Here is a 14,470-nt window from a genome sequence, read left to right as displayed (position 1 = left end):
CAAAATTAAGTGCTTGAAAAAGTGCTGTTTGTGTTTAATTTTCCGGGTTGTTCATTCAGAGGGAACACATTATGTGGTCTAGAGCTGAAGATCTTTGCCGGGAAGATCTTTCGTCCAGGTCCCATCGGGTTCGGTCTTAATTTCTATCATTTAACACGGGCTCGGGCCGGGCTCGTGCTCCGGGTTGGCCGGTAAATGAGCGGTCAGGTGATGCGTTTCGATTAGCGCGAAAATGGATGCTGAGGAGGTGAAACAGAGGCTGGCCTCTGGAGGACTTAATTTATTTATTTGTTCCAACTTCCAAGTGGCCTATAGCCTACGTTAGTCATGAATAAATTATGTTAAAAAATTTATAAATGACTCATTGACAAAAGGCAAAAAGAGCTGTGTGCGTGCGCACATTTGAATAATATCGGGCTGTAAACGGATTTGGGCTTTTAAAAAGCTGTCAATCAAAATGTACTTGTCGGGCTTGGGCCTTGTCGGGCCTAACTTTTAAGGCCCGATTACAGCTCTAATGTGGTCACATATTACACCTGACATGCTAAAAAAATAAGATTTTTTTAGGGCTGTCAGCGTTAACGTGTTAATCGCGATGCGATTAATTTTTTTTAATTGCATTAATCGCATGCCGGCATTTATTAATTTATTTTACACTTCACTCGGCTTTGCGTCGTGCCTAACAGGCTACTATTTTGACCCTTTGCAGCACCGTTACTTATCATCAAGCTGCCACTTCCTCGTAACACATCCTGCTGCTGCAGGCTGCAGGCATGATGGAGAAAGACAGCAGCAATGAAATCCTGAATGGCGCTTTTTATTTTCCAAAACTCCCGGATGGCTCGTAGACAAGAGAGATGAATGTTTGGAAATAAGAGGTTGCTGTGGTCCGCCGTACAGGTTAGTTTGACCAGCGGGCAGCAGCGATGGCCGGAGCGGGCAGCAGCGGTGGCCGGAGCGAGCAGCAGCAGCTGCGGTGGCCGGAGTGAGCAACTGCAGCGGCTGTAGCGGGCAGCGGTCGGAGCGGGCGATCACGGGGGGACATCCTCAGCGGTGAAACGCGAACGGGGGCTGGAGTATAACCTAGCTAGGTGGAAAGCTAACGCTAGCCAGCCTAACTCGGTAAGAGTGGAGATGGGCTGTGTTAACACGGACTTGTGCAGAAATGAGCTGCTCATTAACCGGTGATCACTGGACATCAGTGAGTAATCAACATTATTTAGAAGTTACTAAACACTATATTGACTCTAGTAAGGATAGGGATTTTTAGTTTTTTAGTTAGGTACTTGGAGGAATTGTGCAATAATGACAGATTCACACATATTTCTTTTGTTTACAGTAAATAAATAATTACAATTCTAATCTTAAAATCAAGTTCATAAAGTAACTTTCTTTGCATTCATTTGATTCCCAATCAAGATACACTGGTACAAATTGCTTTCGATTGTTAATATGTACTTAAAAACTGTTCTGAAATGCAAAATAATAGAATTTTTATCATGTGATAAAATATGCGATTAATCGCGATTAACTATAGAACTTCAGCGATTAATCGCGATTTAAAAAAATTAATCGTTTGACAGCCCTAGATTTTTTTAATTATTGTAACCATAAAAGTTTTAATTATAGAGCACAGATTAAACTGCCAAACCAAACTTATTTGGGGCTTTTTGTCAGTGGTCATCAGTCTAAATCAAGATAAAAAAAAAAAGAGTACAATCACTTCACTAGTTTGTTTCTCCAGTAAAAATGTTCAAATCCTGTGGGAGCCTTCTTGAAATGCATACAAAAGAAAAGCAACAAGTAAAGACATGAGCAAGAGAACTAAAGAATAACTGCATAAAGAAAGCATTTATAAAAGTAAGATTTTAATGATGATGTCTCATCTAAAAAAAATCTAGAATTGGGTGTTAAAATGCATTAATTAAACCAAAGTCAAAAATCTTTTGTCAAAAATAAATTCTGAAAAAAATCGGTCTCTCTCATCTATTAACTCTCAAACTTAGATCTCCCTTATACATGCCATCCAGCTACCCACAAACCTGTACAGTATATACCCACATAACTAAGCACAGCAGGGTTGCCCACATGGAGCCAAGATTAGCAGGACAATGAAGAACACCTCATGGTGTTTTATCTGATGGTGTCTGGGTCGTGTCTGGCTGGCACAGTGGAGGGGACCTTAAAGTTATCCGTCCGTGCCGAGATAACTATCTACAGAGAAAAGCAGAACAACAGGGGCTCTGCAGGTGAAGAGTTGTGTGTCGGCCAGGTGAGGGGAAAAGATAAAGAGGCTTGTCACGTACGGGTGTTAGAAAGAAATGTTAAGACCATGAAAGTACTTCTCTTTCTTTGTGAAGGATTAACGGAAATGATAAAAGTTTGGAGTGATTACAAGGTGAAAGCAGACGAATATCAAACCGTGTGACAACAAGATCTGGATTTAGTCAGAAAATGTGACAGGTGATCTTTTCTCTAGGTTTTTGTTGGTTTGATGACTGGGCACTCTCGTAGGTAACTAGCTGCAGGTCAAACCGTCATCAATGAAAAAGGAACTCTCTGCTGAGTTCAAAGACACCTCACACAATAGTCTACGTCAAACGGGTCTTTAGTTATAAAAGGGCGTGGCAATAACAGCACCTCGAGAAACCTGAATATGAAACCAAGTGTTTATGGGATAAATAAAAACCAAAACACAGGAAAGAAACACTTCTACTGCAACCTTTTTCTATTCTTGACACAAACCAAAAAAAAAAGTAGGTGTTTTTAACATCTTTGCCCTGCAAACACAGGCATGTTATATTTAACGCCCTGCTTCCATGGCTTGGTTAAAAATACTTATTCATAAACTATACTTTCTTCAGACTAGTACTTTTTCCTTGTCTAATTTTCAAGAAAATCAGCACATTGGGTATGAAACGTTCTATATCAATAAATCTGCCTTGCCCTGCCTTGCCTTAGTAATTTCTGGTAATGGCAACTTTCACTTAGAAAACCAATCAGATAAGTTCCATGCAGTACACTTTTCTTGTCTAATCTAATAATAGCAGACATTTCTTTCAAGACATGTAATTGGTTGACTTTTCTGTTAACAGGGTCAATTATATATCAAACTAGATTGTAAACTTTTTAATTAAATTGGAAAATGTTTTGATCTCTCTTCATGTGTCTGACAGCTATTTTCGTCTGCTTGCCTATATTTCTTTGTGGCTGACATTTAACTCAGACTGGGATTATTTGAGCCTCCAGAGCAGCTGTTCCTCTGACAAACGTTTGTAGAGCTTCAAAGTTCCTGAACGTGGCATCTGCCCAGGTGAGTCACACTCTCCTTCTGAAGCAGGTCCAATATCAACAGAGCAAAAGAAGTGGAAGAACAAAAAAGAACTTCCTCTCTTGTCATCTCCCAATCCACACCTTTCATATCACATCACTTTACAACAAAACACGTATCAGCATTCCTCCTGCCAACACTCTGCAAGCAATCCGGCTCCGGGCGCTAAACAAATGGCTCCATGGTGGAGATAAGATAACTCAGGTGTCAGGGATTATTGACTGTGCAGAATAAAACTGAATATAAAACTAAAATGGTATTGATTTGGGTCCCCAGAGTCCCTCTTTATAGTGTAGTTACCATTTTTGAAGCACATAAAAAGGTATGCTGGAGTTATAAATGCATGACACACAGACTGGCTGAAGGCCGGATATATACCTGAATCTACTCAAATATATAGAGCAGAAACAACAACTTGTCTCTAACAAATGTCATACAGGAAAATCAAGACTTTAATGTCCCTCAATTAGTTGCTTCATTTTGACTTTGTGCAGTTGAAAAGAGAATATGACTTGTTTTGAGTCTGAGTGCAGCAAAAGTTCAGAAAGCAAGAGGAACAAAAGTGGGACATCATCTTTATTTGAAGCTTAAGGCGTATAAAGAGACAGAGTGCTGCAGAGAGAGAAGCTGTGTGGTCCACCGACGCTGACTTCAACCTGTCTAGACATGTTGCCCCGCCAAAGAATGGATTTACAGATGCAGCTATTAAAAAAGTCCTACTTTTCTCACTGCTGGCTCTGTCCCCCCCATAACAGAAAACGTTCTGCTCTTGTTTTAGATGTCAGAATGATGATAAGGATTGTTCTGGAAATTGGTTGGGAGACACTTTTCTTATTGTACATTATTCAAACTTAGCTCAATTATGTCACTCAAACAAAGGCCTGCATAACTCAGAATAGATGCCGAACAAATGTGTGTGAAGAGATGTCTTAAGGCATTTCTTATATAAATTAGGGACAAGCGCACTCAACGACTTGATCTGTGTGGACTTATTTACACTTTTTTTTTAACTTCCAAATTGGCAAAAAGCTGGTCAGCAACAACAATTAAATTATGTTCACATCATGTGTAGAACATTAAAAGCCACAGCAGTTAGTGATGACGCTAACAATACTGTAATTAAAGTGTTAAGGCACAAAGAAACAAAACTACTTGCATAGGTTTAGATAAAAGATGATGGTCTGGGTTAAAATAAGTATGTTTGTTACGTAATTAAATTAAATAAAAAGTGCATTACTTACGTGAAGTACAGTAGGTAAGCATGTTACGTAAACCAGTCACAATGACTTTTGGTTTCACTGGAAAAAAAACCATTCCCATACAACTAAACTGCACTCTCAATAACATTTTGAGGGAAAGTATTTTCCCCCGGATTACGTACAAGCGACAGGTGTATGCTGTGAAGCGGCCGTAGTTTAAAAAAAGTGGTTAAACTGGTAAAACTACTTGGTTAGGTTTAGGAAAAGATCGTGGTTTGGGTTAAATAAGTTGCCTACATCTGTTACGCAACATAAGTTATGTACATAAATTAAGTACATTACATAAGTACCTTACGTCCATGAGTTAAAATACGTCAACGTGGACTGTTCTGTGTTTTAGTGACCCATCCCCCCCTACACAGACTTTGAAGGCAGACTTTGATTAGAAACATTTCCGGGACAAAATACGTTTCCTCAAAAACATAATTGAGAATGCAGTTTTGTTGTATGGGAACATAATTGTAATTCCCCAGAAAAGAAAAAGGACCCTTTCGAAGATGACAAATATCTTCATATACAAAAGTATTTTGTGCTCCCATCTTCTGCACATTTAGTAAGTTCACTCCTAGTCAGTGTTTTTATTTTACTTCTAAAATAGCTATTTACTTTTGTTCTCTTTACAGCCAGCAGAGATTTAAAGGACCTTTCCAGATCCATATTTTCATATTGTATTAATTTTCTTCTATTCTATCATTTTGATGTAATAGGTCACTGCAAGGTAGATGAAAGACAAATGTATTGGATCTTTTACAATGTTAACCACTGTAAATATTAAACAAGGCCTCCGTGAGCTCAATCACCTCGGCTCAGGGTCACACGGAAAAGTTACTGCCGGTGTTACTAAAAATGTGTTAACAAATCTATGCAGACTTTGTAAATTAGAACAGAAACAATATACCCAAAGGTACAAATATGTGGGAATGGGTTTCCCAATCAAAGCTGTAAAAAGACACATTTTTTATCCTCTAGTTTGCTAAATGGAGTTACCACGTTCAGTGGTTTAGTACAGTCGTGGCCAAAAGTTTTGAGAATTACATAAATATTGGAAATTGGAAAAGTTGCTGCTTAAGTTTTTATAATAGCAATTTGCATATACTCCAGAATGTTATGAACAGTGATCAGATGAATTGCATAGTCCTTCTTTGCCATGAAAATTCCACTGCATTTCATTGCTGTCATTAAAGGACCTGCTGAGATCATTTCAGTAATCGTCTTGTTAACTCAGGTGAGAATGTTGACGAGCACAAGGCTGGAGATCATTAGGTCAGGCTGATTGGGTTAGAATGGCAGACTTGACATGTTAAAAGGAGGGTGATGCTTGAAATCATTGTTCTTCCATTGTTAACCATGGTGACCTGCAAAGAAACGTGTGCAGCCATCATTGCGTTGCATAAAAATGGCTTCACAGGCAAGGATATTGTGGCTACTAAGATTGCACCTAAATCAACAATTTATAGGATTATCAAGAACTTCAAGGAAAGAGGTTCAATTCTTGTTAAGAAGGCTTCAGGGCGTCCAAGAAAGTCCAGCAAGTGCCAGGATCGTCTCCTAAAGAGGATTCAGCTGCGGGATCGGAGTGCCACCAGTGCAGAGCTTGCTCAGGAATGGCAGCAGGCAGGTGTGAGCGCATCTGCACGCACAGTGAGGCGAAGACTTTTGGAAGATGGCCTGGTGTCAAGAAGGGCAGCAAAGAAGCCACTTCTCTGCAAAAAAAACATCAGGGACAGATTGATCTTCTGCAGAAAGTATGGTGAATGGACTGCTGAGGACTGGGGCAAAGTCATATTCTCCGATGAAGCCTGTTTCCGATTGTTTGGGGCATCTGGAAAAAGGCTTGTCCGGAGAAGAAAAGGTGAGCGCTACCATCAGTCCTGTGTCATGCCAACAGTAAAGCATCCTGAGACCATTCATGTGTGGGGTTGCTTCTCATCCAAGGGAGTGGGCTCACTTACAATTTTGCCCAAAAACACAGCCATGAATAAAGAATGGTACCAAAACACCCTCCAACAGCAACTTCTTCCAACAATCCAACAACAGTTTGGTGAAGAACAATGCATTTTCCAGCACGATGGAGCACCGTGCCATAAGGCAAAAGTGATAACTAAGTGGCTCGAGGACCAAAACGTTGAAATTTTGGGTTCATGGCCTGGAAACTCCCCAGATCTTAATCCCATTGAGAACTTGTGGTCAATCCTCAAGAGGCGGGTGGACAAACAAAAACCCACTAATTCTGACAAACTCCAAGAAGTGATTATGAAAGAATGGGTTGCTATCAGTCAGGATTTGGCCCAGAAGTTGATTGAGAGCATGCCCAGTCGAATTGCAGAGGTCCTGAAAAAGAAGGGCCAACACTGCAAATACTGACTCTTTGCATAAATGTCATGTAATTGTCAATAAAAGCCTTTGAAACGTATAAAGTGCTTGTAATTATATTTCAGTACATCACAGAAACAACTGAAAAAAAGATCTAAAAGTAGTTTAGCAGCAAACTTTGTGAAAAATAATATTTGTGTCATTCTCAAAACTTTTGGCCACGACTGTAGAGTAATGCATTAATGGTGGTCTTAAGCATCAATACATGCTAAATGCAGGAAAGGAGACATCGACAGCAGCTGTCGCTGTAGGCAACAACTTGTCTTAAATGTGTTTCCATGGAGGGTTTCATTGACAAGCAAAAAAACATGTATTTTATTTCAATACTGGTATGCCTTGTTTCTATGGTGATGCATTCCTGTTATTCAACGTGCTGGTCTATTTTAAGCTTTGTATTCTGTTAAATAATGGCTTCAACACAATTATGACGCAAAAATAAACTTGCGTAGCTGCAAGCTTTGAGCTGAAGGGTTCCAGAAAACTCTCCTTAATTTGGACTTTCAGATTTCAACGTTTTCTGTGTGACTCAGAAGTTGGTTTTCATTCCACCAGAAAAGAAGGATTTTAGAAAAAGGAAGAGTTGAGAGTGAGCGGTAGCTGGTTGGCAAGAGAGTGAAACTGTCTCTCACTGCAGCTGATATTACTCCTCATGTGAGACTCACATCTCAGGCTCCCAGTGTGAACAGCAAAGTTTTTTGTTTTCTAATTTTAACCATATGAACTTTGTTTACATTGCAGGTCTTGATTCCAAGTTATGAATTTTATATTTGTATGTTAATTTCCAATGTTTGCATTTTTATAATATAGTCGCTAAAACCAAAGGTGGTATGAGCCTACATACTCTATAGTCCATTTGAATCGATACAACACGCATCTTGTCATCATTCATCTGGGATTGTTGTCATCATTTTAGCAGCCTGGCTTAGTCTAGCCCTGTCTCCTAAAAATTCCTTTCCAATACAACGAAACTGCTTTCTCAATTACATTTCGAAGGAAACATATTTTGTGTGGATGGATCAAACAAACACAGGACTTTCACCCAGAAGACTGTTCGTGTCCCGTGTAAAATCAAAAGTCGATGTTGAATTGTTTATATAACGTACTTAACCTAGGCCACGTATTTAACACATGTAACATACTTAACCTACCTCACTTAGCCTACTAAACCTACGTAACATACTTAACCTACGTTACGTACTTCACATACATCAAACACTTAAACCCAGACCATCATTTTTTTCTAAACCTTACCAAGTAGTTTTGTTTCGATTCACAATGTTAACCACATGTTTAAAACACAGAATGTCACAATTTGTGCCAGTCTCTGGAAAGTCAATTCCCTCGAAACATAATTGAGAATGTTTTGTTGTACGGAACCAAAGCTGGGAGTAAACTGCAGTAAAAACCCTGATTGAGACACATATTCCGAATGCGCTGTATACATATCCAAAGAATGCCTCTAAAACCCAAATAATACCAGAATATCCCACGTCTTAATTGTAAAATGCTATATTTGGGAAAAAAATAGGCCTTATTCGGAATATCCAACCAGAATATGCAGTTTACATGACCCGTTTCAAATTTGGAATATTGTCATATTTGGAGTAACCGGCAATTTCCACTGGATGCGGAACGTCTGCGGAACGTCTCCGGAACGTCTCCGGAACGTCTCCGGAACGTCGACGGAGTCATTAGGTTTCCATTAAAGTCAATGTGTGTATTTCAACTGACTGCAGAACGTCTGCGTCCCTACTCCGTCCCAGTTCCGTCAGTCCGCAGCCCTCCGGAGCAGATACACAGAGCTTCTATTTTTGACGGACGACGGAGAGCTCCGCAGCAATTCAGCACAATTCAGATTGTGCGGGACAGGAAGTCGAGCACAGAAACAAAATAAAACATCCGGTTACTTTTCAAAATAAAATACACCGTGCTCACGGCAGGTCATATTTCACTGCACTACACCTTGAAAACACAGCACAGAGTTGTTTCCCTTCTACTCCTCTGGATGGAAACAAACTGTTGTTGGTTTTGTGGTTCTGTTTATAGAAACTACATCTTGTTATATCGCGCGAACATACGTGAATTCGCGAGATCTCGTGGTTGGCTGGCCGCAGCCGTTACGCAACAAATCCGGACCTGGTGGGTATTGACGGACGGTGGAGCACGCAGCCGCTCCGCGGCGGAGCCGGTCCGCAGACGTTCTGCATCCTGTGGAAATCCACGGTAATAGCGGAATATTTTTGTGCATGTAAATGTACTCAGTGTTGTCTCAGTCAACAATGAGAATAATGACACAAAAATGGAAAGAAAGCTAGCAGAGCCAACTAAAATCACTGACCCAATAACAAATGTCTTCAGCATCACTGTCTCTTTTCATTGGTATAAGATATACAGGTTTCAGTCTCTAATGGATGTGGGCATTTCTGCAAGTGAGCTTAGCTGGAGTGGCTGGCTGTAATTAGTATGAGCAGCAAGAGTGCTGCTGCTCTCAAATATGAATCACATGAGAAGAAGAGACAGGAAGAAAGAGAAAGTGAAAGAAAGACAGATGTATGAACTCGTGATTGAGAATGAAAGCCTCATCGCCTTAAGACGGTTATGTAACAGCGAAGGTACTGCTGGGTGGACATAGAGAATCCAAAGCTCTGTATGTGTGTGTGTGCGCGCGTGTGTGTGTGTGTGTGTGTGTGTGTATGTGTGTGTGTGTGTGTGTGTGTGTTCTTTCCATGCAGAAATGATGACCCCAGTTTTTCTGTGGCCCAGTAGTGCCTCAAGTCATCTTTTATTAACCATAGTTTGGCTGAGCTTGACCCATTTAACATTAGGTTGTGTGTGAGTGTGTTTGCAAACAAATATGTGTGTTTAACAATGCTTATGTGCTTTTGTGTGCGAGCCAGCAGTGTGTGTCTGCAAACATATGTGTACGTGTGTGTGTGTGTGTGTGTGTGTGTGTGTGTGTGTGTGTGTGTGTGTGTGTCTGTGAGCTAAGATCTGGTTGCAGTTTTACATCTCCAAACAGTGTGTGTCACTGAGAACTGTAATTAAAAATCAATGCATCTATCTTTTTCCCCAGATTCCCCTTCTAGCTCTTCCATGCTGACTTTCCATTGTGTAAACACGCCTGTTTTTAATCTACAGCCAGTGGTCCAGATAGGTAAAAACTCATTTCATTACCCAGCGAGAGGGAGAAGGGCAGCAGGAGCTACATTTACACAAAAACACTGCAAGCTTCCCTTTTCTATTTATCTTCTGTCCGGTAGTTTATAATTGTTTATCCTGCCAGAGAGGAAGAGAAGTGGGGCGGGGAGGTGTGAAGTATCTTAGGCTGGTGTTTATTAACAAAGTTTTAAAAAAAAACTTCTCTGTATCCCGGTGGATGTTTCATGAAGAGTTTCTCTGAAAAGCGTAACTGCAAGCGAGAATCTCATTAAAAGTTTTTTCTTAAAAATTACAACAAAAGGTGGGGATACGTTTATGGAAAGAAACTTTTCTCTAGTTTTTTTTTTTCAAGGAGCCCTAATCAAAGATGTATTTTTCACCACTTTAAATTCACATTTTGAAGTTCTCTTTATTGTTATTAAAGGAAACGTGCCTCAACATAGACACAGATGATTTGCCAGGAAATTAACATTACTATAGGTTATTCTTAGCTTCTTCTCACAGCTTCTTCTCTCCTTATATCCCCTAATTTTTACAGAAACAGGCCTGTACCTTTAAAAACTTTTTTTTCAATCAAAGAACCATATTTTTTCAGAAACCGATGCACATGTTTTATTCTATTAAATAAACCGGTTTTATGTCCATCCAAGACTTCAAGTGCTCCAACTGTCAGTCACCTCAGTATATATAATAGAAAATAAATAGGGCATATTTGAGATGCCATGCTACTCTATTCTCATATATTATTTGCAGACGGCTAATTGACCAACTGCAGTAGCTGCTATAATTCAAATTATACTAAGTGATGAAAACATTAGGGTTCAAATCCTGCCAACTGGTCTGACTGATTTCAGTGATCTTTTTAGGGTTTCAGGAGTGAATTTCAACAATATTCTTTTTAATTGTTATAATAAATTTCCGGTTAATTATAAGAATTAATGTGGATTATTTTTAATATGGCACCCTTTACATGTAAACAAATCTTGGCCAGTTGATAAGCTACTGTACAGAGAGAACCCGTTTTGTGTCTAACTGTTCCACACAGTAGAAACAGTGACTTCTACTTCAGCTTGCAGCTCTGCAGATAATTTGAGACCCAACAATTCAAAAGAAACAGACTGCAGAGCTTTTAAGTCGAATATATCAATCCAAGAACATCTATTTTACAGAGATGGTTGGCATTTCTCATGAATAATGCAGGTTATTAGAGCTAAAGACTGGTTATGTCTCAGTGTTCGTACAAAGCTCAGCGGGCAGAGTTGGTGGTTTTATACCCACTGGGGCCACTCAGGCTAAAAATACAAGCAATCATGGCGTATTTGGTGAAAGTCTCACGCAAATGGCATACAAATGACACACACATTTACACGCACACAAGCTGACTTACTGAGGCACTCTCCAGTGACAGCGTTGAGGAAATGCCCCTCTTGGCAGCCTGTCCTGCAGTAGCCGCTCTGTAGGGACGCCAGAGGGGAGCATGAGGTGCAGTCAGCTTGAGAAGGCCCGGAGCACGTCTGGCAGGATGGGTGGCATGCTGGGGGGGACAGGGAGACGAGAGGTACAAAGGGAAGGTATGAGAGAAAAGGGTAAAAATCCAGCAAACAATCAGGATAAAAGTGGTGACGAAAGATAGGAGGAGACAGGAACAGAGGCATGAAGGAAAGCTCTGTTTATGGTCTCTACCAACTCCTGAGAAAAATATCTGGCTCTTTAGTTGCTTGATGTTCCTCTTTCTTCCCATGCTAGTCTCTAACTGTGTCTGCTCTGTGGAGCTGGGGAGGTAGTGTACAGTGTGTTTATCAGAGCTTGTTTGCTTGACAGCTTGTAGTCAACAGCTGTCTGCTGCTGCTGGAAACAGGGTTGAGGAAAACACTGAGACTGAACCATAGAGTAACAAAAAATGATTATTATATAAAAGAAGCTAAAAAAGCTCAGTAAAGCTGCAGAGTTGATGATAATCCTTTGTGGCTCTGTCGTTACGAGCCATCCCTTTCACATTACTCATAGTCATTTGATTCATTGCCATTATAAAGGAAATATTGATTAATGGAGATTTAACATCACACTTATTGCCAAGCATACAAAGTCACCAGCAACAAAACTTTGTGGTAAAAGTTTACTCTCTTAAAGACAGAAATACAATACTTCTTCAGGGTATCTGGGTAGCTTCTAATGAGCCAATCAACAGTAAAGGAGGACAAACAGATCCAATTTATTTTGAAATCCCAGGGGGTAAATAAATGTAATCGGAGCCCATCGTTCTTCCTTACTGTCTAGGTAGCCGCCTGTGTCTGCCCTTTCAATTACTCAGCCAAAGTTAGGAGTAACAAAAACAAACTATAAAGAGATTTAATGATGTATACCACAGTTTTTTGTTTGCCTCGAAATTAACAATAAGATTCTGTGTGCTGGTAGACGGGACATAGAAGGGGTGGTCTTGCTTCAATGAGATCAAAGATGACACTTTGGAAGTGATTTACTTTTCATACTTTAAGTACATTTTGCCAGTAGTACTTTAACATTTTGAATTCTGTACTTTTACTTGAAATGGAGTACCTTTAGACTGTGGTATTTTGAGTACTTTTTCCTTCTAGGGCTATCTACGGTATTTAGTTTACATGTCATGTAGCAGTAACTAAACAATTAAAACTGTATTTTTGAGAAATGTATATAATTGTGGTAGTAAAGTACGCTTTCGCTGATTACACTTTAGCGCCAAGCTATGAAAAGCTTTCACCGCTGACATTACCCGAAAATCAAATTATGTGGTGAACACAAACAGAATTTCTAACACCTACACCCGGGGCTCTGGGCTAAATGAATGTTTGTAATGTCAATGCTTTTTATTATGCTGACTGAACTGAACTAAAAGCTTTAGTCTGGACCCAAAAACACCAGAAAGCACACAGATCATACGTCTCTTGAGTCCCTTCAAACAGCTTCTAAAGATAAGCCTTTTAGTTTAAGGTTTTAGGTTGAGCTTAGGACAGGGGAATGCACCATGTAAATGGGTATGCTTAAAAGTATAGAAATAATGTGTGTGTGTGTGTGTGTGTGTGTGTGTGTGAGTGTGTGTGAGTGTGTGTGAGTGTGTGTGTGTGTGGGTGCACGCTCTCACCTTGGCACTGGTTGTCCTGGATAAAGAAGCCTTGTGGGCTGCTGGGGACACAGCGGCCCTCGTGCAGGCTGGATGGGGAGAGACAGGATGTACAGTTGTCTGCAGATGGCCCAGTACAGAGCCAGCAGGAGGGGTGACACTCTGAAAAGGACAGAGAGAAAAGTTCACATTTTCAAGCCGTGGCTAGAGACAGAGGATGCTCGACCGCCAACTGTGCCTCCTCACTACTTTTCTACTGCCACAATAACAAAAATAAAATGACAAAATGAGTGGACTACCTATTTTCTTGGTCTATAACTCTCCGTACTGTTGCTGCATCTCCAAGGAAAGAGTTTTGTTTGTGAAGAAAAAAAAATGCATTATTAAGCGCTCAGAAGGAACCAGGAGCGTACTTTTACAGTATGGTGAGAAGTCACCTGAGAGCCGTGTGGGTTTGTTGGTTGTATATAGCAGCAATGCAGCAAAAATGCATAAAAAGTGAATGAAGGAGGACTACCACCCACCCCCCAACTGCTGCTAATGCACCCCAACACTGTATCAAATACATATAGTGTGTTGTGCAATACCTTTTCTTTTCATTATTTATCTTTTATTATCTTGTTTCTATCTTCTTATCTGGTTTTTATCTTGTTCTCTATTGCTTCTGGTTACTGAAAGGTACCAAACGTAATTTTGTTGTAAGTCTACAATAAAGTGTCTTATGTCTTATGCTCTTATTGTCTTATTGCTATAAAAAAGATATATACTTACAAATAGTAGTCAATATATCTGGACCTGAACTGCAATCCAACTCCAATCTTCGCCACTATTTTTGTTATCCTGCAGCCATTCAGCTGTATCTTGTTCCTTCCAGAAGTCACGCATTAACACCAGAGTCGGTGCCAGCTCAGAGAGCCTGATCCAAGATGGCCATGAGCCAGCAAAGACTTCTGAAATATGCTCTGCTGCTTAGTTTGGACTATTTAGTTCAGATGATGAAAGATAAAACCTTTACAAGGATCATTTTAGGATGATTTATATCTAAAGGATATAGATTTGGAACTTGCAGGTAGGGAGGTTAAAGCTGCACCAGGTGACTTGGCTCCAAATGGCAGCCAGGATTAACTTGCTACTATTCAGAAATCATGTAATGTGGCACCATTATGCTCATGTTTACAAACTCAGAGTGTGTAATGCGTCATAGCAAGAGGAACCAATAGAAGAAGATTAAGTTGGATGGAGAGCTAGCTC

The 14,470-nt window shown here is 40.1% G+C and overlaps 1 protein-coding gene across 2 annotated transcripts in view; it reads right to left on the bottom strand.

The window, feature by feature from the left end:
• Positions 1–14,470, bottom strand: part of fras1 (Fraser extracellular matrix complex subunit 1) — a 270,430-nt gene that overhangs the window by 120,053 nt on the left and 135,907 nt on the right. For both annotated transcript variants that reach the window (XM_031305293.2, XM_031305292.2), the window contains exons 18-19: positions 13,241–13,381; positions 11,510–11,656 (exon numbers count right to left, since the gene is read on the bottom strand). In XM_031305293.2, coding sequence (XP_031161153.1) covers positions 11,510–11,656; positions 13,241–13,381 — 288 coding nt within the window. The remainder of the gene's footprint in view (positions 1–11,509; positions 11,657–13,240; positions 13,382–14,470) is intronic.

This window comes from Sander lucioperca, chromosome 2 (assembly GCF_008315115.2).
Source record: "Sander lucioperca isolate FBNREF2018 chromosome 2, SLUC_FBN_1.2, whole genome shotgun sequence".
Taxonomy (NCBI): Eukaryota; Metazoa; Chordata; class Actinopteri; order Perciformes; family Percidae; genus Sander; species Sander lucioperca.
The sequence above is the reverse complement of the archived record's forward strand: the minus strand, read 5'-3'. Positions and strand labels throughout refer to the sequence as shown.